The sequence below is a fragment of the Aquarana catesbeiana genome, linkage group LG01 (genome assembly GCF_042186555.1).
Source record: "Aquarana catesbeiana isolate 2022-GZ linkage group LG01, ASM4218655v1, whole genome shotgun sequence".
Taxonomy (NCBI): domain Eukaryota; kingdom Metazoa; phylum Chordata; class Amphibia; order Anura; family Ranidae; genus Aquarana; species Aquarana catesbeiana.
The window spans coordinates 367,255,274-367,283,137 of NC_133324.1; the positions used below are offsets into that span (position 1 = coordinate 367,255,274).

Sequence of the window (27,864 nt, forward strand, 5' to 3'; positions counted from 1 at the left end):
ACATTTGGCTTTGAGTGTCATTAATAGTCCAGATACTGGCCCTCACGATTCTATTCAAAGACTGCTTTCCTCTCAGTGTTTGGTAAAAGCCTTTGTCCAGGGTGTTGCTCATGCAGCTGTATCTGTGTGTCCACCCGTGACTCAATCTGGTTCCATTGGCTTTTCTAATCCACACTTTGAACCTATCAGAGGGATTTTTCTGTCTACTAGAAGTACAAGGTAGCTTTCATGTTGCCATCACCTCTGTGAGGCAAGTTTCTGAGCTAGCAACTTTATCTTTTACAGAACACCGTTCCTTGTATCACACAAAGAAGAGGTTGTCATGAAGCCTAAGGTGGCTATCCCATGCACCTTAATCAGGGCATCGTGCTCCATCTTTCTGCAATGTCCTGGTACATCTCAAGAAGATATCCCTTCATTATTTGGATGTGGTGTTCGAGAGTTTATCTCTGGGCTGCGGCTTATTTCCATTGGACTCACCCCCTTTTTGTCATTTCTGAAGGTCCCAGTAAGGAACAGCCTGCCTCTCATTCCTCAATTCCTAGGTGGCTTAGGTCGCTTATTATTCAGCTATAGGTTTAGGATGAGGGTTCCACCTTTTCCTGTCAGGCACACTCTGCTAGATCAGCGAGTGCCATTTGGGCTTTAGCATCCGGCATCTTGTTTTTTAAAATTGCAAGGCTTCCGCCTGGTATTCTGTTCAAGAGTTTACCAAGTTTTCGCTTGGATTTTCAGGCCTCTTCTGATGTTTGATTTGGACCTGAGGTCTTTCAGGTAGCTCTTGAGCTGCAAGCTACCCCAGTGTTACCCTGTTAGAGGTCTTGTTAGCATTTTTTTTTTTCCGTGTTGCCCACCCCTCAGTTGGACTGCTTTTGGATGTCCGGTTCGTCTAAGAACTAATACCGATCTTGTGTCTCATAATCTTAGACGACGTCTAAGAGGGGTAGGACCCCACTGCCGCCACATTTTCACAGCGCTGTTTTAAAAAGAATTTACATGTGAGTGTATGTCTAAATTTTTAATAAATTCTACATTTGTTTATGAATTTACACTATGTGGCCTTTCCTCCTTCTTTCCTATTTGTCATCACCACTACTGGGTTCCTAATACCACTCTGAGGGACACACCAGCCTATGGTTCATCCCAAGAACACCATCCCTCTGGATCATCTACAGCCACTGACCACCTAAGCCTTGTCTGACCCAACTCGGCGTATGCCCCTTTGGGTCCATTAGACATGGTAAGCCTCTTCATTGTCGGTGGTGGTGTGTCTGTCTTCACTCCAGATGTCATATACCTGTTGATGTGCTCCTTGTCTGAAGTCACATAACTTCTGAGGACTCCCTATCATTAGGATCAACACACATATGGAGGATTTCCTCCCACATTCTATACCCAGAACTGTTGGTTTATTTTTTATCCTGACATTGGACATTTTAAACTTTTTTTAGCGCTACACTTTTGTTTTCTTGTGTCTCATAATAAACTATAAGGAAAATAGGATTTATGTACTTACTGTAAAATCCTTCTCTTGGAGTTTGTTAAAGGACATGGGTCCCACCCCTCTGCCTTTATGATCCACTCCTGCTATAGCTTTTCCACACAACTGGAGCATGATGGGAGTTGGAAGGTTATAGCTGGCTGACAAACTGCTTTGTTTGCTACCATCAAACCTCCTGTAAGCAGCAGTATAATCCACTTGTCTCCAAAAAATACTGATCCTTTGGTTTTTAATGAACTCAGGACATCAGACTGGGCCGAACCTTCCAACAAGACAATGATCCTAAGCACACAGCTAAAATAATGGAGTGGCTTCACAACTCCGTGACTGTTCTTGAATGGCCCAGCCAGAGCTCTGACTTAAACCCAATTGAGCATCTCTGGAGAGACCTAAAAATGGCTGTCCACCAACGTTTACCATCCAACCTGACAGAACTGGAGAGGGTCCTCAAATCCAGGTGTGAAAAACTTGTTGCATCTCTCCCAAAAAGACTCATGGCTGTATTAGATCAAAAGGGTGCTTCTACTAAATACTGAGCAAATGGTCTGAATACTTAGGACCATGTGATATTTCAGTTTTCTTTTTTAATAAATCTGTCAAAATGTCAACAATTCTGTGTTTTTCTGTCAATATTGGGGTGCTGTGTGTACATTAATTAGGAAAAAAATGAACTTAAATGATTTTAGCAAATGGCTGCAATATAACAAAGCGTGAAAAATTTAAGGGGGTCTGAATACTTTCCGTCCCCACTGTACATAAAAACTAACCTTTATATTACAGTTTGTGACTTTTTTTCCCTTGCAGACATATACAATAAGCAGGATAATATTGCAGCAGAGTGTGACTTGAAATTTTATTTTGTCAATCACTGTATGAAAGCAACTCATTGGTACATCACTACTAGAAGATAGTGGGTAATAATCATGAGTAGGTAGCATGGTGTTAAGTTTGCGCAAATCATTACTGACAAACAAAAACAAAGAACTTTGCTTTTTTGAGGGTCTTTAAAAACAGAACTTTTTAAATTTTTTTAATGAATTCATTAATAATAATGCAATGATCATTTCATGGATACTATTTAGAATATAGTTTTTTTTTTCCAGCTTTGGATAGTGTGTGGAAGAAATAAAACAGCTGCCTTTGTCACAGCTACGTAGATTCTCCCTCTCTATTTGTCTTAATGGCCATTTGCACCGGAATAGAAAGTGAGGGGAACCCCTAATTTTAGAGTTGTCACCAAAACAAGAGGTAAGTAATACTTCCAAGGAGGACACCTGTTATGGTCACAGCTGTCTAAAAGGAGAATTTGTTACATATCTAGGGCATTCCCAAAAGAACACAAACAGCAAAAATTAATCTGGTTTTAAACATATTTGGCTTTGCATACACTTTAAGTAAAAGACAATGGCTAGAAGCTCTACTAGACACATTTTAGGCTCCTTCTCAAGTTTTCTATCATATACATTTAGTAAAAAAAAATACATTTTAGTAAAAACAGATGAAGAAGGAAAATGCATGTTAATACCCTCCACTCCTCCAGCTTTCTTTTACTATGACCCATCTCCCACAAAAGACAAGCAACATAATAGATTTTTTATACAGGTTGTATGATTCTTTACAGAGAAAAAAAAAAGGAGATTAAAAACACAACTATTGTTTGTGTCTTTGCTTTTTAATAAAATTACACAATTCTTGGTATACATTTAGAATAATCAGTGCAGTTATAATCAGGATTTCATGTTGAATACTGCTCTACCAAAACAGTATACAGTAACTTTACATGTTTTCAAACTATCCACATGCAACTGCTTTACAACATTTAAGTTGACAAATCTAGGATGCCTGAAAAATATTTAACATTATGCCAACATAACACAAGTGAATAAAGTGATCTTAAAGTTTTTTTTTTTTGTTTAAAAATACCAAACGTGTAATAATTACCTGCTGTCTGCAGTGATTTTGCACAGAACAGCTCAGATCCTCCTTTTCCCGGGTCCCTCACTGTTGCTCCTGGCGCCTCCCTCCTGCCCCCCACAGCAAGCATCTTGCTATCACCCGAGCCGAGGGCTGCTCTGTCTGTGTGTTCAGACATGGAGCTGCAGCTCGGCCCTACCCACCTCCCTCCTCATTGGTTCACTGACTCTGACGGCAGCAGGAGCCAATGGCGTCCACTGCTGTGTCTCAGCCAATCAAGAGGGAGAGTCCTGGACAGCCGAGGCTCTCGTGCAACATCGTTGGATTGAGATGGGGCTCAAGTAAGTATTAGGAGGGCTTCTGCTCACTAAAGGATTTTTATCTTAATGCATAGAATGTATTAAGATAAAATAACCTTCTGCCTTTAGAACCGCTTTAAGGCTAGGTTCACATCTCTGCGCCTGGGGAACATGCTCAAAATCATGTGTTCTTGACCCAAAGAGAAACACGCTGCATTTTAGCAGATGCGTGGGGTGCTGCCCCTCCATGCACCAGCTTTGTGCACCAAACAGCATCCACACAAATGTCAGATTGGGAGCAGCATCTGTGTCTGTGACAGACCTGTGCATCCCATTCAGGCATACATGGCCCTTCACATAAATGCAGGCTTAAGTATGCCCATGTGAATGAGGCCTAAATGAGGAACTATAAATACATTAAAAAAGCAACAGTAAAATAAAACACTCCATAACATACTTTATAACCTGTAAAATATTGCTATTGCATCAATATGACACAGTGTTTAAAATGAAAAACAAAAAAACAAAGAACAGTAATGACAATTATTTTACAAAAGACCTGATGGCAAACAATGTGGTCCCTTCTTCGAGTTTTAAAGACATTTTCAAAAGAAAAAAAGTGTTCAACTGATATAAAATTACAAAGAAAAGCCAATCTGAGTCTGCATTCACACCTGAGCATTTCAAAGTCGCTCGTTTTTACCGCGATTTTGTTCAGGTAACCAATGTAAAAGGCAGAAAAACGCCTGTAATTTGCCACAAAGAAGCTCATGTTCTTTTCTGAGCTTAGGGCGTTTTTCAGGCGTTTTGTTTCAGGTGACAAAACGCTCAGATGTGAACAGGTGCCATTGAAATTAATGGGATTTTGCTTGTTGGGCGTTTTTTAGACGTTTTATGAGCTGAAAACGCTCAGGTGTGAATGCAGCCTCAATTCTTGGAAAAGTACACTGAAAGCCCTCAATCCTGCAATCCATATGCAAAATACAAGTCTCTGGCATGCCCCTCAAATCCCAAAATGCAATGTAAACACTTCTGAGACTTATGGAGTGGCACATACATCACACTGCAGTATGAAGTGGCATGGTAAAACACTTAATTCTGTTTGAACTTGTAGCTCCTAGATTCCCAGAGAATGGCGCACTACAAGGAACTAAAGATATGAGCAGCTACGACATGGTGTCTACTATTTTGGACCATCAGTTTAACATTTTTTTTTTCTAACGACTGCTCACCTTAAAGTTTTAATGTTTGGTAAGGCCAAATAAAATAAAGCAAGGCGTGAGAAACGCATGCATACAACAAATGCAGACTTTATTAGGGGTCTTTTTACATGGTAGTTGGAAGCTGTATCCAGCTACAACTCTATATTCTGTATAACCATGGTAGTATTTTTTGGTAGTATTTACTAAAGGTGTAATTTGGCTATATGACTGACCATTTGATTTCCCTCCTTCTCAAGATGTAAATATTACTATTTAAAGGCTTAATTCAATTACCTCATAACATTTTGTGTAGTGGGTACCTGTTAAACTATTTGCTAAAATTACTTTAATGCCCTGTACACACGGGCGGACTTTTCGGCAACAAAGGTCTGATAGTCTTTCTGACGGACTTCCGACGGACTTTCGAACGAACGGACTTGCCTACACAAGATCACATCAAAGTCTGATGGATTCGTACGTGATGGCTAAAATAAGGAAGTTGATAGCCAATAGCTGCCCTAGCATCGGTTTTGGTCCGTCAGACCAACCTGGTCCAAATAAACTATTTGTTTCACCAACAGATGTGCCTTCTGTGCTGAGTTAAGAGCAAATTAGGGTACCTTTCCACTGGGCAAATTAGTTTAAAAGTGGCACTAAACTCTGGTTTATGTAGCATAAGATACATACAGTATACAGTGCTGTGTTCTGGAAGCAGGATGGGGACTTCCACCCCCCTCCTGGAACACAATTGCGTAGTGCTGAGTACTGCTCAATCATTCACAGGAAGCTTTGTATTTTCTGAATGAAGGTGATGTCACGATCTCTGTTCTGCAGAAATAAAGTGACACTAAACAATATCCTAATTCTTCAAAAATAATCCATACACATTCATTACTTATTGGCCCTATAATCTATTTTTCTTGAAATCATTTATTATGGTGTTTTGCCTCCTTAAAATGTCCTCGTAAGCACTTGAATCTCTCTTTTTATCTCTCATATCTGTTTGGAACAAGCAGGACATGTCAAGAGAAAGCAAGAGAGAGGGTGTCTATGTTCCTCCATATAGTGGAACCACAGGGAACAAATGAAACCACCCTGTAAATTGAAGATGGATCACAGCACCAAAACAAAAAGGAATTTTGTGATTTGGAGGAGGCTGGGAGCAATAGAATGTACTTTTTGAGTTGAATACATACTCTAATTGAATGTTTTTTTTAAACCAGAGTTTAGTGTCACTTCAAAACTAATTTGCACAGTGGAAAGGTACCCTAATTGCTCTTAGCTCAGGACAAAGCAGGAAAAGCCTATGGATCAGAAGGAGAGAGAGAAGCATTTAATTAAGAATTAAGCTCACAGCTTTGCATTAAGTGGTAGCCACAATAAACATGCAGCAATGCTGTCTGTGGGCCCAACTGAGCACTTTATTGACTGACCATAGCCACCTGAAAGTGTACTGTTTTCTATAAGGAAAATGTCATCACTTCCAGATGATTCTTTAGTTCCATCCCTTGTCTCAGTGACATCATTTTTCCCCAGCTGCGACTGTGATCTTGGTTGTGTAGTGTTGTTGTTAGCATGACCCAAAGGATTTAACTGACCTCACACTGCATTTTTAAATGCAAGGGTCCGGCTTAATTTAGAAATGACAAGATGCCTGCTATTTGCCAGAAAGCCATCTTCTTTGCTCTTCTCAGATTTTTTTCAACTTTTTATTTTGTTCACTAGTGGCTGGCTTTCTCCTATTTCATGCCTAGGCTACATTCACAGCCATTCCTCTGTCCAATGAGCATTTATGATTAATTAAGGTAATAGCAGGCATTTTGTGGTGTATTCTATTAAAATGAACCACAAGTTAACTTTACCATACAATTCTAAGCACTAAGGAGGTCATGAATATGACTACTGATAATCCTCCTACCTTGTAATTGCTTGCACTGCTGGAAACGCTCATAAAATCTCCACTGTTAGAGTGAAGCCATTAGCACTGATGTCGAACTTGCTTTAAATATACTAAGTAAAGGAAGGATGTACATCTCACCAGCAACCGGAGAAATATATCTTTTCAAACACTTTTGCAGATTTTGTTTTCTGGACAAACATCAGTCAAGTATAACATTTTTTTTCTAGTATAACACATTAGTAATACATGATAAAAAACACTGAAATAAAAAGATGCTGCTTCAGAGTAGAAATGCTTGATTTCCTTGATTGCTTTCGTGCTTGAGGTAGATCACCCTGATCAATGTCTTAACCTGTATGCATTATGGATTAGATGATTTACTTGAGGATGGAGCTTCCAGATTGCTTGTTTTAGTTTTCTTCCATACAAATTTATCATTGTTTACCCACAGGGAATCATTCCACTTTTCTTTCTTAGCCACTGAAGACACAATGGAAGTCTCACAAACTTTTTCAATCACAGATAAGTCAGTGAGTCTGTTGATACTTTCATCATTTTGTTCACTAAGGATATCCCAGAAATCTTTAGAGCGGTGCTTAGATTTAGCTGTGATCAATTCATACTGGGTTCTTACTGGTAAGGCAGCTGACTGACGGAGAGTGGCATTGCTGAAAAGATCATCAAGTATAGATGTATCGCCAAGCAAGTCACTGACAAAGTTTGCTTCATCTTTCTTTTTGTCTTGCGGGACATTCTTGATCTGGTCAAACGTAGCACTTGTATGTGGCTCTGCCATTTCAAATTCTCTAGAAGGTAAACTCTTCTTTTGTAGATAATTGCTATGATACTTCATTTCTTTCTCTGCGATAGTAGGACTTTCAATTTCCTTGTAAGGTTTAATGCAATCACTTTCAACATGATCAATATCCAACATTTCTACATCATTACTTTTAGTGTTAGCATGCATCCCTAAGGCCTCATCGGGTAAGTGAGATTTTTTAAGTTTTTTTTTCAATCTGATTTGAGCATCCTTAGTTTTGGGAACATTGTTTTCCTCGCTTTCAGGAAGTGGAAGATGCACATGGTATAAGTTTGCCACTTCTGTGTGATGATGGACATAAAAATCTCGGAGCATACTCTGTCGTACATGTGATTTTACTTTCACAAGGTGGTGAGCCAGCTCTTCCGCTGAGTCCATTTTAAAATATGACACCATCTGCTCAAAATGTCTCCTAGAACATAAAAAAAGACACGTTATTCTTTTTATTTGGACATCTGAATGTATGCAGCATGCATGAACTATATTACATTGCATCATGTCACTAACATAAACTTAGGCTTACAACTTGATATTTTGAATACAGCCATTTTAATATAAACACTGTGGCTCCCAAGTTTTTCTTAAAAGCAATGAGGGATCCAACATAGTATCATGTCACTAACATAAACTTAGGCTAATGCCGCGTATACACGAGCGGATTTTCCGTTGGAAAAAACTTGGATGGTTTTTCCAACGGAATTCCGCTCAAGCTTGCCTTGCATACACTGCATTCTCTGAACTTTCGACTGTCAAGAATGCGGTGCCGTACAACACTATGACGAGCCAAGAAAATGAAGTTCAATGCTTCCGAGCATGCGTCAAATTGTTTACGAGCATGTGTAGGAATTTTGCGCGTCGGAAATTGTACATAAGATCGCATTTTCGGATAGGAACTTTATCCGACCGAAAAATTGAGAACCTGCTCTCAAGCTTTTGCTGGCAGGAATTCTGCCAGCAAAAGTCCGATGGAGCATACACACGGTCACATTTTCCGACCAAAAGCTCTCATCGGTCTTTTGCTGGCCAAATTTTACGATCGTGTGTACGCGGAATTACAACTTGATATTTTGAATACAGCCATTTTAATATAAACACTGTGGCTCCCAAGATTTTTTTAAAAGCAATGAGGGATCCACAGTCCCCTCCACGTTTATTCACAGAAGGTGTATCTGTTTGTACTGCATAGAGCTTTTCATCCAACACTGGAAGCTTTCGACTAGAGGTGCTCAGCACTATCCATACAACAGTGGAAGGTTTCTGACAGGAGCAGAGAAAGATGAGCTAGCTTACTAGTGAACTGCTACCTCTTGCATCCCAAATTACAGACTGGGGTGAGTCCCAGATCTGACTGTATTGCTCAACTTCTGTATAGGCTGCAGAGAGATCTGGGACCTGTCTGTGCTATCTGACAGGGTTGCCTGGATCACAATACTGGTTACATAGAATTAAATGTTTTGATTGGCAAGACAGAATATACAGTATGTAAATCAGTTGTGTACTTGGCGGTTTGCTTAGAGCTTACCTTTTAATAACAAAAAACAGCACAACACAGGTGAGCTGTTAACATTTTCTTAATGACACAGTCTTCCAAACAAATTGTAATCATGTGATGTTGAAAAAGGCCAACTCTGATAGATATGGTCTCGTAATGTAAAGGGCAACACTGATAGATATGCTCTAGTAATGAAAAAGGCCAACTCTGATACGTAAGCTCTAGCGATGTAAAGGCCAACTCTGATAGATATGTTCTATCACAATTCCAATGGTTGAATTTAATTTATTTAAACATTTTTCCAAAGTGTGTTTGTTGGAAAAAGTCTTATTTTACTGGAACTGATAATTTCTGTAAATGTTTCCCAATGCTAATCAAGACCATATTTCATTTTTTGGACGTGTAATTTCCTTAACACATATGTGTAGAGTTCTGATTACATTTAGCAGAGGAACAGCTAGTGTTGAGGGGGGGCATCCAGGTCACTTTTTACATTCTTTAACATGCTCTCAAAGTCTCATTACACACATGGCTCAATGCCAAAACTATGTCAAGCCTTTAGGCATGTGTCTACACAAAGACTAAATTAACACTAAACGGGTGTCAAGTAGATCACACAAGTCATGACAAGTAACAAGTCACTTTAAAAATGATAAAATTATCACGCCAAAAAGAAATTGCCACAAAAGGTATACTGCTATATGTTTCCAAGGCATACTTCCAATGTACATTATATATTGTAATATCCAAGAAAATGGTAAATATTAAATATTTATTTTATTTTTGAGAACCCATGAAGATATAAACATAGGGGAAGACTTTTCAACTATACCACACAGTACAAAACAGTACTACAAGTACAACAAGTGATACTAGAAGAGCTCAGTCTCATTTATAAATATCCCCCTATACTTCTGAGAAACAGCATTGTGCCATTAGAGATCAGGCACTTCACCACTTATTAGCTGTGGGTGTGTTTTAGATGCAAAACCGATGGAAAGCTAATGTGATCTATGTGATCTCCTCCATTTAGTCACCTTCCTTGTTAGGTTCACATTACTATGGAATGCCATTAACCTGATTGGCTAAAAGTGCTGCCGTTTCCTGTTTTCATTTCAAAGGTTGATGTGCGGGGAATTGTGCTGTAGGAGGCTGGAACAAAATACCAACTAGATAATGTTTAACTGAATTCATTTAACGATTTTGTATGGATAAATAACTGATTAAATAGGGATTCTTTCATTTTTGCATAGACTTATGCAGAATTATTTTCTGAATGTTCAGGACTTACAGAAATAAAAAGAAATACTTTTTTAGTCCCGGCAATAATAAATAAAACATTGCACATTGCCTTTAATAAATTGCCATAACAAGAGATTAACTTCTTCCTTAAAGTGTTACTTAAATCAGGACCCTGCATTCGCTATATCTGGTTTCCCACAGTACAAAGAACATGGAAATGCAATCATTTTAGCAAATATAAACTGCTAAATACCCTTTCTCATCAGCAGTATATAGCAGTCTTGTGACTTCTATCAGTGTCTGATTAAAGCTTGTTGGAGGGGGGGGCGTGGCCTGCTACAGCATGGAGTAGGATGTGGAAGACCCGAGCTCTGTCCAATACTCCTGTATCCGCATTAATCCTGTCTCTCAGCAATCTTCTGCAGCAACTTGGCATACCTCCTGAAGACTCTACACCTATACAGACCTGTCCCGGTGGGCCTCTGATCGAACAGGAGTTCCGAGCGGCACGGCGCTCCTCCGCGGCGGCAATCACAACTACAGGCCGCGGCTTCGGCCTTGTCAACTCCGGCGGTCATCCTGCTCCACTCGGCCCCCTCATCCATACTCCTTCCTGGCCTCCCTGGTGTCTGGATCTCCTGCCACACGCGAACCCTGCCCTGCGGGCTTCCGGTCGGGGGTTCAGACGGAGCGGTACCCTTCCGTGCGGCGGTGGACTCAAATCCAGGCCGCGGCTTCGGCCTGGTCCGGAGCTCCGGCGGCCATCTTGCTCCTCCAGGCCTCTTTAAAAGTGCTGCATTCTGGCCCCTCTGATGCTTGGCTCCCCAACCAAAAGCTGATCCTCCTGCACCAGATCCTGACTGGGAGCCCGAACTGAACAGTGCTCCCCCACACAGTGACAACCTCAAATCCGGGCCGTGGTTTCGGCCTAGTCTCGGCGGCCATCTTGGTGCTCCCAACCTCTTCACCAGCACCACATCCTCCCTTCCTGGACTCTGCACCCAGTACAGTGGATTATTTAACCCACCTACTGCTCCCTGCAACTCCTCCAGAGACATCACAGTGCTCAGACCTACAGATGACCTCTGCATCCTCCAGGTGAGTGGCACCCATTTTGCTATTCTATATTGGACACTCCTGACCCTCCCATCTTTCCTCTGCCTGATCTGAACCCCGGCTGACAATCCCAGTGCCCTTCCCCGCCAAAGCATTGTCCCTACTCAAATCTGCTGGGGGCACTCGGGCCCATTGGGGGTGAACGGGGACTCAAGACCAGTCCTAGACGAAACGTGTGGTGACTATCCTGCTGTTCTTGACCTCCAAACTCCCCCAGCTCACCCTCTGTACCAACTCCGCAACCGCTCAGCCAGCTGCGTCTGCCGCCTCTTACTAACAGCTATGGCCCCGACGAAACCCAAGACCGACACGGCTGCCAAACTTGATAAGTACCGCCGACAGGATAAAGACAGCCTGGGGGAAGATGGCGGCACCACCTCAGAGGGGAGAGAGGTAGCGGGCGCAGACACAGATAGAGTGCTAGAAGCCATCTCCGCACTCCAGGCCGCCCTCACGACCAAAATTGAGGAGGTGAAGGTAGATGTCTCCCTGGTCCGACAAGACCTACATAAGCTTAAGGAGCCAGTTAAGACATCTAAGACCAGACTAGGAGAGGTGGAGGATGCGATCCCGCCATTACAGACTACCTCTGAACGCATGCAATATCAGATTAATCAACTCCTGGCAAAGCAGGATGACATGGAGAACAGGCTTCGTAGGTGCAACCTTCGCTTCATTGGCCTGCCAGAGGGGACGGAGGGGAAAGACCCCACCACATTCCTGGAACAATTACTAATTACAACGTATGGCAGGGAGGCCTTTTCGTCCACGTTTGCTGTCGAAAGAGCACATCGTATGCCCGCTAGGCCACCACCACAAGGTGCCCCACCCCGAACATTTATCGCCAAATTGCTAAATTATAAAGACCGTGACACAACGCTACGCATGGCAAGGTTGAAAGGTAATATACCCATTGACAACGTAAAGGTAGCCATCTTCCCTGATTTTTCCACTGAAGTACAGAAGCGCAGACAAAACTTCACCGAAGCCAAGAGGCGCCTGCGCATCAAAAATCTTAAATACTCAATGTTATTCCCCGCACGCCTTCGTGTGGAGGATGATGGCCGAGCCGTTTTCTTTGAAACCCCTGAAGATGCCATTGCCTGGCTGGAGCGCCGAGATAACAGGAAAGAGAATGAATAACCCAACACATACAGCACATGGCCGTGTACTGCGGCAGGGGACCGCGGGCCTCTTTTCTTACAACATGAGGGACTTTGCTCTAAATACCTCAGGAGAAACTACATGCTATCACTTATTATTTTGACGACCGGAGCCTCGGGTCAGTAATAGTCCTACAGAACACATGTATGGTGCAGCGTGACTTTGCCCCACGCACCTTTAGGGAAATCAGTCACCGAACCTGGAATGAAGCCGCTCAACTACAATTACACACATTTATCTTTCCCAGAGAATACACGCAACTATTTTCTTTATACATGATTTTGTGGGATATGTTTACCCCGGGCTCTAAAACCCAACGGCTACCCTGGTTTTTTCTTTTATTTCAGATGAAGCTGACTGTTTTTTCCTGGATTTCAATTTCAGTTTTGTTTGGGAAGTATGCCCACACAGGTTGGGGTCAGTGCAGGGCTGGGAGGGAGAGGGGAGGGGAAATGTTTAAGTTACTTTTTAAAATGCAAGAAGTACTATATTTACACTTTTTGAATCAATATAGTTTTTTGAATAATATTGAAAATTTGCCTTTGCTGTTATATTTTGTAGTACTGTACATACTCATACATAATTTTTGTTTAAAGATACTGGTGAGACTCAGGGTACACACCTTAATACTGAAATTGATCTGTGAGAACTCCATATGGCGTCTATAAAATTCCTTACTTGGAAAGTGAGGGGCTTGCATGAACCGCTTAAGAGGTCGGCAACCTTCACATTCCTAAAGAAACAGAGGGCTGATGTAATAGCATTGGTGGAAACCCATATAGACGGTAAGTTACAGATGGCCCTACGTCGCCCCTGGGTAGGATGGGCATTTCACTCAACGTTTACATTCCATTCCAGAGGTGTATCTATCTTAATTGCAAAATCCATACACTTTGAGCCAGGAGAGATATGCACAGACCCTCAGGGCAGATATGTTTTTATATCTGCTAAACTATACGGAGAACCCTTCCTAATCTTAGCTTTCTATGTCCCCCCTCCATTCTCTATTACTATAATACTGGAGGGTGTCTCCTTCATGGCAAGATACCCCACAGTGCAAGCAATATGGATGGGGGATTTTAATTCCACAATGAACGATACCCTAGACAGACTTCGCCCAATGACAGTAGCTGCAATAAGGACAAATGACACTAAACTACATAAAATAACCTCATCCATTCATCTAATTGATACATGGAGACATAAATTTCCACATATTAATGCTTATTCATGTTTCTCCTCCACGCATAACTCGATGTCCCGAATAGATTTCATTCTGATGTCTAAACAACTTTTACCTAGACTATTGACAGTGTCCTTTGGACCTAGGCTGTTGTCTGATCATAGCTTTTACTCTATTACTCTTAGCGTGTCCTTGCCAAGCAGAAGCGGGCCTGGCGCTTGAACCCATTTTGGTTGTCCTTGCTGCCAGAAGATGATATGCTTGAGGTGAAATGGACTCGTTTTTTTACGGACAATGAACATTCTGCTCCCGCGCCAGTAGTATGGGACACGTTTAAGTTGCATGTCCGGGCTGTCCTGACCTCACGCATTAATCAGATTAAAACAAACTCCGCGGAAGCGTTAGATAAAGCAATCATAGAACTATCCTTCTCAGAACAAGCATATATAGCTGACCCATCCATAACAAATGCTAATACTCAAACTACAGAGTGCTGTCCCAGATGCAATATGTAAAAGCCAAGCAGAAATTATTCTTCAATAGACAGCGGTGGTTTGAACATGGAGAAAAAGCAGGTAAATTGCTTGCATATCTTGTTCATAGTGAAGACAAACCCCCAATTGTAATTATGCTTCACGATAAGGATAGAGAGCCGATCACGGATCCTTTTGTCGTGTCCTCCAAGTTTAGAGATTTTTTTACAGAACTTTATACATCGACGGTCTCGGAGGATACGACAATAATGGATCCGTTTTTGAGCAACATCATACTTCCACAACTCTCGGAGAGTCAATTTGAACTTCTTGAGGCACCCCTCATGGTGGAGGAAATAAAGATTGCTATTACAGACTTTGCTGGGTCCAAATCCCCGGGGTCTGATGGTTTGCCCATTGAATTTTATGCACACTTTTCTGAGATACTTACACCCAAACTCCTGACTCTGTATAATACTATGTTCGAAACCTCAACACTACCTGCATCCATAAGAGAGGCCACGATCGTACTTATACCCAAACCAGGGAAAGATTTAGGATACCCTGAGTCGTACCGCCCCATATCTTTACTCCAAGTAGATGTCAAAATATTAGCCAAAGTACTCTCCAAACGTCTAAACCAAGTAATACTATCCCTTATACATGTGGATCAGTCAGGGTTTATGCCTGGCCGTAACACTTCCTTTAATTTAAGGAAGTTATTTATCAATCTCCAGGCCAAGCATGATAATGTGGGCACAAGAGTGATAGTAACATTAGACACAGCCAAGGCATTTGATTCGGTTGAATGGCGATATCTCTGGAGATGCATGGAGAGATACGGATTTGGGCCCAAATTTATCAGATGGGTGCAACTGTTATATCAGCAACCAACTGCCCGAGTGGTGGCCAATGAATGCCCCTCCCGGGAATTTGGCCTAAACAGAGGTACGAGGCAGGGATGCCCGCTCTCGCCTTTGCTGTATGCTTTGGCATCGGAACCCCTTGCCGTGTCCATCCGTACTAACCAGGAGATAATAGGTTTGACATTCGGATCCCTTACTGAGAAAATTAGCCTTTATGCAGATGACACTCTCCTCTACCAGGCAGACCCTGGCCACTCTCTACACACAGCTCTTAACGTAATTGAACAATTTGGGAAATTCTCGGGCTTGAGGATTAATTGGGGTAAGTCACAGATATTACCAATTGATAGTTTTCCACCTACAGAATCACAGTCTAATTTACCCCTTCAACGGGTGGATATAATAAAATACCTTGGCGTTAAAATATCCAAGAACCCAGTAGACTATATTTCCTTGAATATTAAACCATTATTCTCCCTAATTAAATCTAAGATCCAGGTCTGGTCCCGCCTCCCTTTAGGAATATGGGGCCGAGTCAATTTAATAAAGATGGTACTACTGCCTAAGGTGCTGTACGTCTTATGGCATACTCCAGTATATCTACCCCTCAAGTATTTTAAACTATTAGAAGCACTACTTAAACCATTTATATGGGGGAAATCAAGACGCAAACTCTCCTGGCAAACACTTAAAAATTCAACGGACATGGGTGGAACAGCACTACCTGATTTTAACCATTATTATATTGCGTCACAGCTATCCCAACTATTTCACATTGACAAAACTGACAAGGAACGCTTTCTCACTCTGCTGAGCCCCCGTTGGGTTCAGCATACTGGGGACCCAATAAACGGGATACCGGTGGGTGTAGGGAACACACAATCAAAAGATTATAGACAATCATTGCTATATCATTATAGACGCATATGGGAATTGGCTTCTTCTAAACTAGAGACACCATCATTCAATGACTATACACCACTTTGGCATAATAACAAGCTGCAGGAGCTTAATGGAATTCAGAACTCAGACTTATAGGCAGCCAAGGGCATATACTATTTGCACCATCTGTTCACAAATGGAACTTTTAAAATGTTTGAGGCACTTAAGATGGAGTTCCAGATTCCGAATCAAATGTTTTTTGTTATCTCCAGATCCGTCATGAGATCCAAACGCAGTTTTCACAGGGTCTGCCACAGCCCACCCCTAACTCTATTATAGCCATAGTCAAGGATACAGATTAAAAAAAACTCATTTCCTGTTTTTACAACATGTTATCCGCCCCTACCTCTGCAAAATTAGCTTACGCGTTGAAACCAAGATGGGAGATGGAGGTTGGAAGGATGGAGGATGAAGAGTGGGAGGAGGCCGTAGAAACATGCAAGTTGGTTTCACCCAAACTTTCAGACAGACTGTCCCAGATATTTATACTTCATCGTGCATACCTCACTCCTCTTAGGGTAGCTAGATATAAAAGAAGTCAATCCACCACATGTCCAATGTGTGGAACTGAAACAGGCACATTCTTTCACCTTATATGGTCTTGTCATAAGATACAAGACTACTGGAAACAAAGTTATCTTCTTGCATGACGACATGGGGTCCCCATTAACTCTTGACCCAAAGCAATGCCTACTGGGGATTTTTCCAGATGTACTAGATAAATTCACACTAATATTCCTACATGAAACTTTATTTTCAGCTAGGAAAATTATTGCCAGACAATGGATGAGATCCGAACCCCCTCAATTGGTGGACTGGAAAAGAGACATTAACACAACCCTTCCATATAAAAAATTCCTTTATATAAACAGAGGTTGTCCAAATAAATATAACAGAATATGGGATAGATGGTTACAAGAGTCTACGACATGCACATAAATGGTGCTTATCCTGATACTTACTAAGTATGAGTGTGGAAGTGTACGGATTATATCAGAACCTAAAGAACTAACTATATGATAGAAATATATGTGTATCATGTTCTTTGTGTACGGAATATCTTCTGTATGATGTTAGACATGTGTACCAATGCTTTCCATGTATTATGTACAATCTTGCAAATAAAAAGTTTGTTATAATGTAAAAAAAAAGCTTGTTGGAGGGTTTCATTCTTCTCTGACTGTCCTATGAGACTGCAGGACCCCTGACCCTATGTCTTGACAGTACCAATTGACCCTGTGCTGATTACATGCACCCTCCTGAGAAAATAAAAAAAACTCTCTAGCAATACACACTAAACGGAGCATGTGCAGAGTGACTCCAAAGACTCTGTTTGATCAGGAGATGAATTGGGGACAGTGAAAGAAGGGAAGGATCAGAGAAGACAGGATCAAACAGCCTTTTTTCACAATGCAGAGGATTAGCCCCCTAGGTTCCACGTTGAGTATAACAAGCATGCTTTACTGCATATACAGACTGATTTTACTGTTGTGGGTTTAGTAAAACTTTAATCATTGCCAGACCCAGGGGTTCACCTCTATAATAATAATGTAAAAGAAACCATGAATTATACCCAGAGGAAGCCAAGTTGATGCATGGCAAAATGTCCTTGGCAATATAGAAGTCCTTGAAAACCGAATTCACCAAAGGAAAATTGAGGATGAACAGTGGCGCTGATGTGTATGCTCGCATGTTGACCCCCTTGACGGTGGGTTAGAAGCTCTGTCAGGCCAAACACGAGAGTGAGAGGCCTTAAAAGCTGGTGAGTTTGAATTTCAGAAGGGAGTGGATTCACGTCACAGAGGAGTGGTGGATGTTTTAAAACACAGCTGAGCAGTTTTGGAGTCACCCTCACTTTTCCTTGGGCTGTCTTCATTTTTTGTTTCACTTTTTGTTTCACGATTGATTGATTTTTGGACTTTATATATATATTTTTATCATTTTATTATTTTTTTTAAAAATATATCATTTTAAATAATTTTCTTTGGATTTATCTGTATACCACTTTCACAAGGTGTTGTGTATATATATAATTTTTCACTAGCTCATATTAATATACTTTTTTGGGCACTAGGGATTATTGATGTATAATATGTCAATCTTCCCCATTTAGTATTAGTTGATTTAGTCACGTCTATATTCAGCTCACGGTTTGTATAGGAGTGTCTGACATCTCCCCACCACCTGGGGATCAGCGCCACTATTCATCCTCAATTTTCCTTTGGTGAATTCGGTTTTCATACACTTTATTATAAAGTGGCAGCTTTGTTAGGGGTTTGACATTTATAAGTATAGCGCAGAGGTGGAAATACAGGTCTGGGGCGACGTTATTTGTACCTGTATATCTTCAGTTTTAAATATAGAAGTCCTGTTAAATGTGACCGCCCAGTGATCATACCCATTATGTTAGGCCACATCTATCTATGTGCATCTGATTTTTAAAATTTGAGCTGACACATAGGTACAGAACACAATTGTTGGTATGGTTAGATGGACCTCCATATTGTCTTTTATATGGAAATACATAAGCTTCCACATGGGTAGAAATGGAGGTTAATAAATGTAACATGGATACAATAAATGTATAATTGTCAGTTAAAGTAACGTAGTGCCGTATCGCAAAAAATGGCCTGGTCAGGAAGGGGGGTAAATCTTCCGAGGCTGAAATTGCTTAACTAGTTATAGACTTTGGGCATGCTACACGCACACCCAAAAAAAGGTCATCATTTACACAGGACATGTGTAGCATGTCCTAATGCCCAGCCTCCCCTTCCCAGTACAAAGCCACATTGCTGTGTACACAGAGAAGGAAATCACACACTGAAATCGCACAGTAACGCCGTGTGGTTTCTGTGTGGTCCACATGCAGTTCTGTGTATTGTGATTTCAGCAAATTTTTTTTTTTGAATGGAAAACGCACTACCTTTTGAAAGGCACTGCAACGGTTTGCGACCTGCGTTAGGGGTGTTGTTAACTTTGCACTGACACCCGCTGTAGATCGCAAGAAAAGTATGATTGGAATGCGGTGCGGGAAACCGCACAGTAATGTGGCTTTCCCGCACTGTGAATGGGCCCATAACTGTGGAAAAAAAAGCAGCCTGACAGTGTTTTTAAATAACACTTGCTCACAGGCTACAGAAAAATACAATGTAACATACTGTTACTTTTCTAGCATTCTGTTCATTCATCCGCAGATCAAAGGGATCATTTTTGATCTGCAAATTAAGCCAGTTAAAGCAACCTCACAAGCAAAAAAAAAAAAAGTACTTTTATTTTTTTAAATTTAAATGTTTGCCGACCAGCCACCGTTATTATACTGTGGCAGGTCGGCACGTTCCCGCGAGCCATCATAGCTGTACGCCGGCCCTTTAAGCAGGGATAGCAGGCGTGCGCCCGCCGCCGCACTGCGGGGGAACCGATGTGCGTGGCCGGCAGTCGCGATGACCGCCGACCACGCGCGATTGCGGGCACGAGAGCCAGAACAAGGACGTGTGTGTGTAAACACACAAATCCCCTTTCTGTGAGGAGAGGAGAGACAGATCGTGTGTTCCTACTAGCTAGGAACAACGAAACGATCTGTCTTCCCCTCTAGTCAGTCCCATCCCCCTACTAGAACACACACCCAGGGAACACAGTTAACCCTTTGATAGCTCCCTAGAGCTAACCCCTTCCCTGCCAGTGACATTTACTGCATTTTTATAGCACTGATCGCTTTATAAATATCAATGGTCCCAAAAATGTGTCAAAAGTGTCCGATCTGTCCTCCACCATGTCACAGTCCCAATAAAAATCGCAGATCACCGCCATTACTAGTAAAAAAAAAAATAATAAAAATGCAAACCAATCAATATACGCTTATTGCGATTTCTATAACCAAAAATATGTAGAAGAAAATATATTGACCAAAACTGATGAAGAAATTTGATTTTTAAAAACATTTCTGGGGATATTTATTATAGCAAAAACTAAAAAATATATTTTTTTTTTCAAAATTGTCGCTTTTTTTGTTTATAGCGCAAAAAATAAAAACCGCAGAGGTGATCAAATACCACCAAAAGAAAGCTCCATTTGTGGGGGAAAAAAAAGTATCGTATCACGAAAAATGGCCCGGTCAGGAAGGGGGTAAATTCTTCCGGGGCAGAAGTGGTTAATAAAATGTTTCTCTGTGTAATCTCTTAGTTTACTCTTCTCAGCTTTGGATAACTCCTTGTCCATTAAATTATCATTTTCATGATTATTTATTTTTTTTGTTCATTTCTATTACTAATATTTAAACGTTTTGGTGTTCATTTGTTTTGTTTGTAAACATATTTGCACATTTAACATATATTTCACATTTTAAAAAGTGCAAAACTAAAAAAAAACAAAAAAAAAAAAACAAAAAAAAAAACTTTATTTCATTTGTAAATAACTTTTCAATGCTTTGCACCAGAATCATAATTTTAGTGTCATTGTAAACAGAACAAATCACAGAATTAAAATAAATAAATAAATAAATAAAAAAAAGGCATGCAACTTTTTAAAAAAGTGTCACGGTCCAGCCATTAAAGACATGCAACATTTTAAAAAAGTGTCATGGCCCCTCAATTAGGCAAGCAACAGAAAAAAAAAAGTGTTGTGGCCCCAAAGTACAAAGCGTATGACACATGAATGTCTCACAGCTCAGAACTCTCCTGCTAACTATGGAGGCACAGGCTCAGTAAAGTTGCACGGTGGTGGTCTGGATGGCCCCTGCGACAGACAGACAGTAAAGTACAGCATCAGAAAGCACCAAAAGCAGGACTAGAATGCGCAGGCCGCCAGTTCAGAAACTCGCCTCAAAGAGGTGATGACTATAATAAACAGCACTTTGTAGCTGGGAAAAGGGAGAGGAATGTGTATTGTCTTGTTGTGTACCTGTGTATTGTCTTGAGTATTAGTGCCAGGAAGCTAGCTGTTAGGTAATTTGGACAGGGTATAATCCCCAATCCTCACTAAATTTAACAGGTACGATGCCCGGTGGGTGTGGAGAGGCGACTCTTTGTACATCTTGCTGCATGTATGCGTTCCTTGATCATCTGATCAAGGGCGAATACTGCTGTGCAAAATGTAAGCACATTGTTTCCCTGGAAGCCCAGGTTCTGAATCTGGGGAAGCAACTGTCAGCACTGAGAAGTCCCTCCATACTAAAGGAGAGCCAGGAACGTACACGGCAGGTGCCGGCAGGGGCCAGCACAGAGGCGGGTGGAGGCAAAGAGGTGCAAGCACTAGCAAAGAGTAGATGGGTGACAGTCAGGAAGGGTAGAGGGGGAAGTGCCAGGGAGGCCAATCCAGGACTGGAGCATCCCTACAAGTATGCTCCATTGAGTGACATTGGTGAAACCAGTCAGGGACCAGCACTTCTGGAGCTGAGGGACTCTCCTAGCTGCTGGGGGAAGAACTCCTCCAGTGAGAGTGGGGGGAGCGAAGGGAAAGGAAAGACAGATCCTGGTGGTAGGGGGCTCAATTCTTAGAAGGACAGAGAAGGCAATCTGTAACCAAGACCTTAAGCGCCGAACAGTATGTTGTCTACCGGGCGCTTGGGTTCGGCACATCACGGATCTTGTGGACAGATTACTGGGAGGGGCTGGGGAAGACCCAGCTGTCATGGTGCACCTTGGCACCAATGACAAAGTCAGAGGCAGATGGAGTGTCCTAAAGAACGATTTTAGGGACTTAGGAGATAAATTGAGGAAAAGGACCTCCAAGGTAGTATTCTCAGGAATACTACCGGTACATCAAGCCACACCAGAAAGGCAGAGGGAGATTGGGGAAGTAAACAAGTGGCTGAAGAGCTGGTGTAGTAAGGTGGGGTTTGGGTTCCAGGAGGACTGGGCCGACTTCTCAGTCGATAACCGGTACTATAGAAGGGACGGACTGCACCTAAATGAGGAGGGTGCAGATCTGCTAGGAATGAAGATGGCCAAAAAGTTAGAGGGGTTTTTAAACTAGGCGATGGGGGGAGGGTTCAGAGGTAGAGATAGTCAGCGCGGAAGATATTCCAGAGGGTAGTATTGGGGGCATTAGTGGTAGGTTGACCAAAGCACAAAAACACAAGGTAAGTATAGTAGCAAGTCCTAGTTGCAATCTCAAAACACCCAATACGAGGACAATAAGCGACTGGTCTAAACTATGTGGCATGTTCACCAATGCCAGGAGCATGGCGGACAAGATGGGTGAACTAGAGATACTGTTGTACGAGGAGGATTTGGATTTTGTGGGAATTTCAGAGACCTGGTTCAACAGCTCTCATGATTGGCTGGCAAACATTCAAGGGTATACCCTTTGCCGCAAGGATAGAGAGAGTAAAAAAGGGGGAGGGGTATGCCTATATATCAAGAATAATGTACAAGTGAATGTGAGAGATGACATCACTGAGGGAGCTAGGGAGGAGGTAGAATCCTTATGGGTAGAGCTCGAAAGGGATGAAGCTAAGGGGAAAATAATAATGGGAGTATGCTATAGGTCCCCTAACCTGAGGGAGGAAGTGGAGACAGATCTCCTATCACAATTTGGATTAGCAGCAAGGATGGGAAGTGTTATCATAATGGGGGATTTTAATTATCCAGACATAGACTGGACAGAGGGAACCGCGCATTCATTTAAGGCTCGCCAGTTCCTTAATGTCTTGCAGGACAATTTTATGGGTCAGATGGTAGACGCACCAACTAGAAATAAAACATTACTGGATCTACTGATTACCAACAATACAGACCTGATCACGGATGTGGAAATACGGGGCAATTTAGGTAACAGCGATCACAGGTCAATTAGTTTCAGTATAAATCACACAACTAGGAAACATAAAGGGAATACAAAGACATTGAATTTCAAAAGAGCCAATTTCCCTAAACTACAAACCTTGCTAAAAGGCATAAATTGGGATAAAATATTAGGAAGAATACGGAGGAGAGATGGGTTTGCTTTAAGAGCATATTAACCGCTTCAATACCGGGCCAATTCTGACACTTTGCTCCTACATGTAAAAATCATAATTTTTTTGCTAGAAAATTACATAGAACCCCCAAACATTATATATGTTTTTTTTTTAGCAAAGACCCTAGAGAATACAATGGCGGTTGTTGCAACTTTTTATCTCACACAGTATTTGCGCAGGAATTTTTCGAACGCGTTTTTTTGGGGAAAAAAAATGTTTTTTGTTTAATAAAAAAAACAAAACAGTAAAGTTAGCCCAATGTTTTTGCATTTTGTGAAAGATGAAGTTACGCCAAGTAAATAGATACCTAACATGTCACGTTTCAAAATTGCACACGCTCGTGGAATGGCGCCAATGTTCGGTACTTAAAAATCCCCATAGGCGAAGCTTGAAATTTTTTTACTGGTTACATGTTTTGAGTTACAGAGGAGGTCTAGGGCCAAAATTATTGCTCTCGCTCCAACGTTCGCGGCGATACCTCACATGTATGGTTTGAACACCGTTTTCATATGTGGGCGGGACTTACGTATGCGTTCGCTTCTGCGTGCGAGCACACAGGGACAGCGGCGCTTTAAAAAAATTTTTTTTTTATTGTTAATTATATTTTATTTTTTTTATTTTGACACTTTTTTGAAAAAAAAAAAAAATTGATCACTTTTATTCCTATTACAAGGGATGTAAACATCCCTTGTAATAGCAATATGACATGTCAGGTGCTCTTAATAGTGAGATATGGGGTCAATAAGACCCCATATCTCACCACTAGGCTGGGAAGCCTGAAATAAAAAAAAAAAAAAATAAAACGATCGCCGCTTCCAAGCCGAAGCGGCGATGTTTTTTTGAATGGAGAGGCCGGGCGTGACGTCATAACATCGCGCCCAGCCTCCGACGATCATAGAGACTCCGGGGACCATCTGGTCCGCTGGAAATCTCTATGATCTACATCCGGCGCCGGCGGATCCACTCTCCGCCTCACCGATCGTAACGGTGAGTTGGAGCAAACACCGGAGGGCGGTGGGAGGGGGGGGGGACGTCCCCTCTCGCCTCCCATAGGAACGATCAAGTGGCGGAACGGTCGCTATGATCGTTCCTATGGTGTAGAGATTCGCCGGCTGAAACCGGCAATATCTGAATGATGTCTAACTACAGGCATCATTCAGATATACCTGCTCAAAGCCCAGGACGTCATATGACGTCCTTGGTATTAAAGTGGTTAAATAAGGGCATTAGCCAATGTATCCTATTGGGTAATAAATTTAAAAGAGCGAACAAAAGTCCTGGATGGCTTAACTCCAATGTAAAAATGCATAAAAAAGCAAAGGAGAAGAATACAAAAAATACAAGGTTGAGGGATCATCCTCAGCATTCAGACTTTATAAAGAATGCAACAAGAAATGTAAGGGTGCAATTAGGATGGCTAAGATAGAACATGAAAGACACATAGCGGAGGAGAGCAAAAAAAATCCCAAGAAATTCTTTAAGTATGTAAACAGTAAAAAAGGGAGGACAGACCATATTGACTCCATAATGAATTAGGAAGGACATCTGGTTACAAAGGATGGGGAGATGGCGAAGGTATTGAATTTATTCTTCTCCTCAGTCTTCACGAGTGAATCGGGGAGCTTCAGTAACCAAAACTGCAGTGTTTATCTTCATGACACATCACAGGAAGCACCTCCATGGTTAACAGAGGACAGAATTAAAATTAGACTTGAGAAACTTAACATTAATAAATCACCGGGACCAGATGGCTTGCATCCGAGGGTACTTAGGGAACTCAGTCAAGTTATTGCCAGACCGTTGTTCCTAATTTTTACAGACAGTCTACTGACTGGAATGGTACCAGCTGATTGGAAAAAAGCCAATGTAGCACCAATATTTAAAAAGGGCCCAAAATACATCCCTGGGAATTACAGACCAGTTAGCCTAACATCAATAGTATGTAAACTCTTTTAGGGGATGATAAGGGACTATATACAAAATTTTAGTAATGAGAACGGTATCATTAGCAGTAATCAGCATGGATTCATGAAGAATCGTTCTTGTCAAACCAATCTACTAACCTTCTACGAGGAGGTGAGTTGCCATCTAGATAAAGGAAGGCCCGTAGACGTGGTGTATCTGGATTTTGCAAAAGCATTTGACACAGTTCCCCATAAACGTTTACTGTACAAAATAAGGTCCGTTGGCATGGACCATAGGGTGAGTACATGGATTGAAAACTGGCTACAAGGGTGAGTTCAGAGGGTGGTGATAAATGAGGAGTACTCAGAATGGTCAGGGGTGGGTAGTGGGGTTCCCCAGGGTTCTGTGCTGGGACCAATTCTATTTAATTTGTTCATAAACGACCTGGAGGATGGGATAAACAGTTCAATCTCTGTATTTGCAGATGATGCTAAGCAGGGCAATAACTTCTCCGCAGGATGTGGAAACCTTGCAAAAAGATCTGAATTAATGGGGTGGGCAACTACATGGCAAATGAGGTTCAATGTAGAAAAATGTAAAATAATGCATTTTGGGTGGCAAAAATATGAATGCAATTTATACACCGGGGGGAGAACCTCTGGGGGAATCTAGGATGGAAAAGGACCTGGGGTTCCTAGTAGATGATAGGCTCAGCAATGGCATGCAATGCCAAGCTGCTGCTAACAAAGCAAACAGAATATTGGCATGCATTAAAAAGGGGATCAACTCCAGAGATAAAATGATAATTCACCCACTCTACAAGACTCTGGTCCGGCCGCACCTAGAGTATGCTGTCCAGTTCTGGGCGCCAGTCCTCAGGAAGGATGTACTGGAAATGGAGCGAGTACAAAGAGGGGCAACAAAGCTAATAAAGGGTCTGGAGGATCTTAGTTATGAGGAAAGGTTGCGAACACTGAACTTATTCTCTCTGAAAAAGAGACGCTTGAGAGGGGATATAATTTCAATATACAAATACCGTACTGGTGACCCTACAATAGAAATAAAACTTTTTCGCAGAAGAGAGTTTAACAAGACTCGTGGCCACACATTAAAATTAGAAGAAAAGAGGTTTAACCTTAAGCTACGTAGAGGGTTCTTTACTGTAAGAGCGGCAAGGATGTGGAATTCCCTTCCACAGGCGGTGGTCTCAGCGGGGAGCATCAGTAGCTTCAAGAAACTATTAGATAAGCACCTGAATGACCACAACATACAGGGATATACAATGTAATACTGACACATAATCACACATAGGTTGGACTTGATGGACTTGTGTCTTTTTTCAACCTTACCTACTATGTAACTATGTAATGTCTCTAATAGGTTCAACTGTTGGTTTCTGAAGCACAGAGAAAAACAGGTTTCAGTTCCCACAGAATCACAGGGGAAGGGATGGGGATAGCTACATGGGATACCCCCCCCGTACAAAGGTCTCAATCAAGGAGTAAGAGGCCTATGGTCTCTGAAACCGGATAAAAGGGCAGAAATCGAACCTTTCAAAGTGCTGACAGACCCTGCTGTAGGAAGGAGAGTATTTGTCTCATGGAGAAACTCCTGGGGGAAGACCCGAGAAGCAGATGCCTGTCCCTCAGAATCTGAGCTTTAACAGCCATGACATTAAAGCCAGCGACTGGGATGCAGGATAACAAAACAGTCCTCGAGACATGATGATCTTTTAGTGCCAACAGACCATCTGCCAGGGTCTTACCGGGTCGATATTGGCAAGTCCACACCAATGTGGATGATTGGAATGCCCACCATTTTGATCCTGCTAAGCAAACAAGGAAGAAGTTTCATGCAGGAAATGCTCAGATCAGACTGTACTGATCCAACAGAGCCACCAGAGCATCCAATGCTTCCTATAGAGAATCCTTGTATCTGGAAACAAAGCTATCCAGTTTGATGTTGACCACCCCCTCCTCCTCAAAAAACTCCATTGCCTTGGTGCCCATGATTTTGCTGTTTGGTGGTTCTCCTCTTACTCATCTTACTGCACCTTCAGTGTCCAAAACTCTCTTTCTCTCTCCGCTGGGGTCTCCAAAGTTTCCATTCAAATACCTCTTCTATTCCCTATCCACACCTCCTCCGTGATTTAGCTGATAGACTCTCATGGCTTACAATACCATTTCAATGCTGACGACACCCAAAACGATCTTTCTACCCCTCAGCTTGTCCCACCAGTCTCCTTATGTGTCAATAATTTGCTAACTGACATATCGATATCAGACCATTTCCTCAAGCTCAGGCTTTACAACTGTTCACTGTCTGCTAACCCCTCTTTGCCAAACCTTCCAGCAAAGTATAAAGCCATCTACAACTCTTCCCCCAACTACATCACTAACCTAATTTCAAAACACCAAACCATTCTCTTTGCTCCATAGCCCCTCTCCCCCCTTGTGTTTAGCTCCCTTGGCACCTCCTCCTATGCTGACCTCCAGGATTTCTCCAGAGTCTTTCATCCTCTGGAACCCTTAACTCCAATCTGTCTGACTACCTCCTACTCTATCTGCCTTTAGGCGATTCCTGAAAACCCATGTCCTCAGAGAGGCCTCTCCTACCTCTCATTAATAAGTTAAGTATCCCTTGACTCTTAAATTTGGATTGTAAGGTGGAATAAGTAGAACCATCTGATCTCTCTTGTATTGAATTGTATTGTAACTGTACGCCTTCATTTAGTAAAGCACAACCCAAACTGTTTGTGGGTTACATATCCTGTATAGTAATAATATAATGTAATATAATAAGGACACTTTTGGTTCCTCCCTGATGGTTGACATATGCCATCACTGTGGCATTGTCTGACTGCATATGGATCAGATGACTGCTCAGCAGG

The 27,864-nt window shown here is 41.8% G+C and overlaps 1 protein-coding gene across 1 annotated transcript in view; it reads right to left on the reverse strand.

Moving 5' to 3' along the window:
* Positions 1 to 2,569: 2,569 nt before the first annotated feature.
* ERCC6L2 (ERCC excision repair 6 like 2) overlaps positions 2,570 to 27,864 on the reverse strand; it is a 244,036-nt gene continuing 218,741 nt past the window's right edge. Inside the window, exon 19 of the mRNA XM_073633138.1 lies at positions 2,570 to 8,048. Within this exon, the coding sequence (XP_073489239.1) occupies positions 7,178 to 8,048 (871 nt within the window). The 3' untranslated portion in view covers positions 2,570 to 7,177. The remainder of the gene's footprint in view (positions 8,049 to 27,864) is intronic.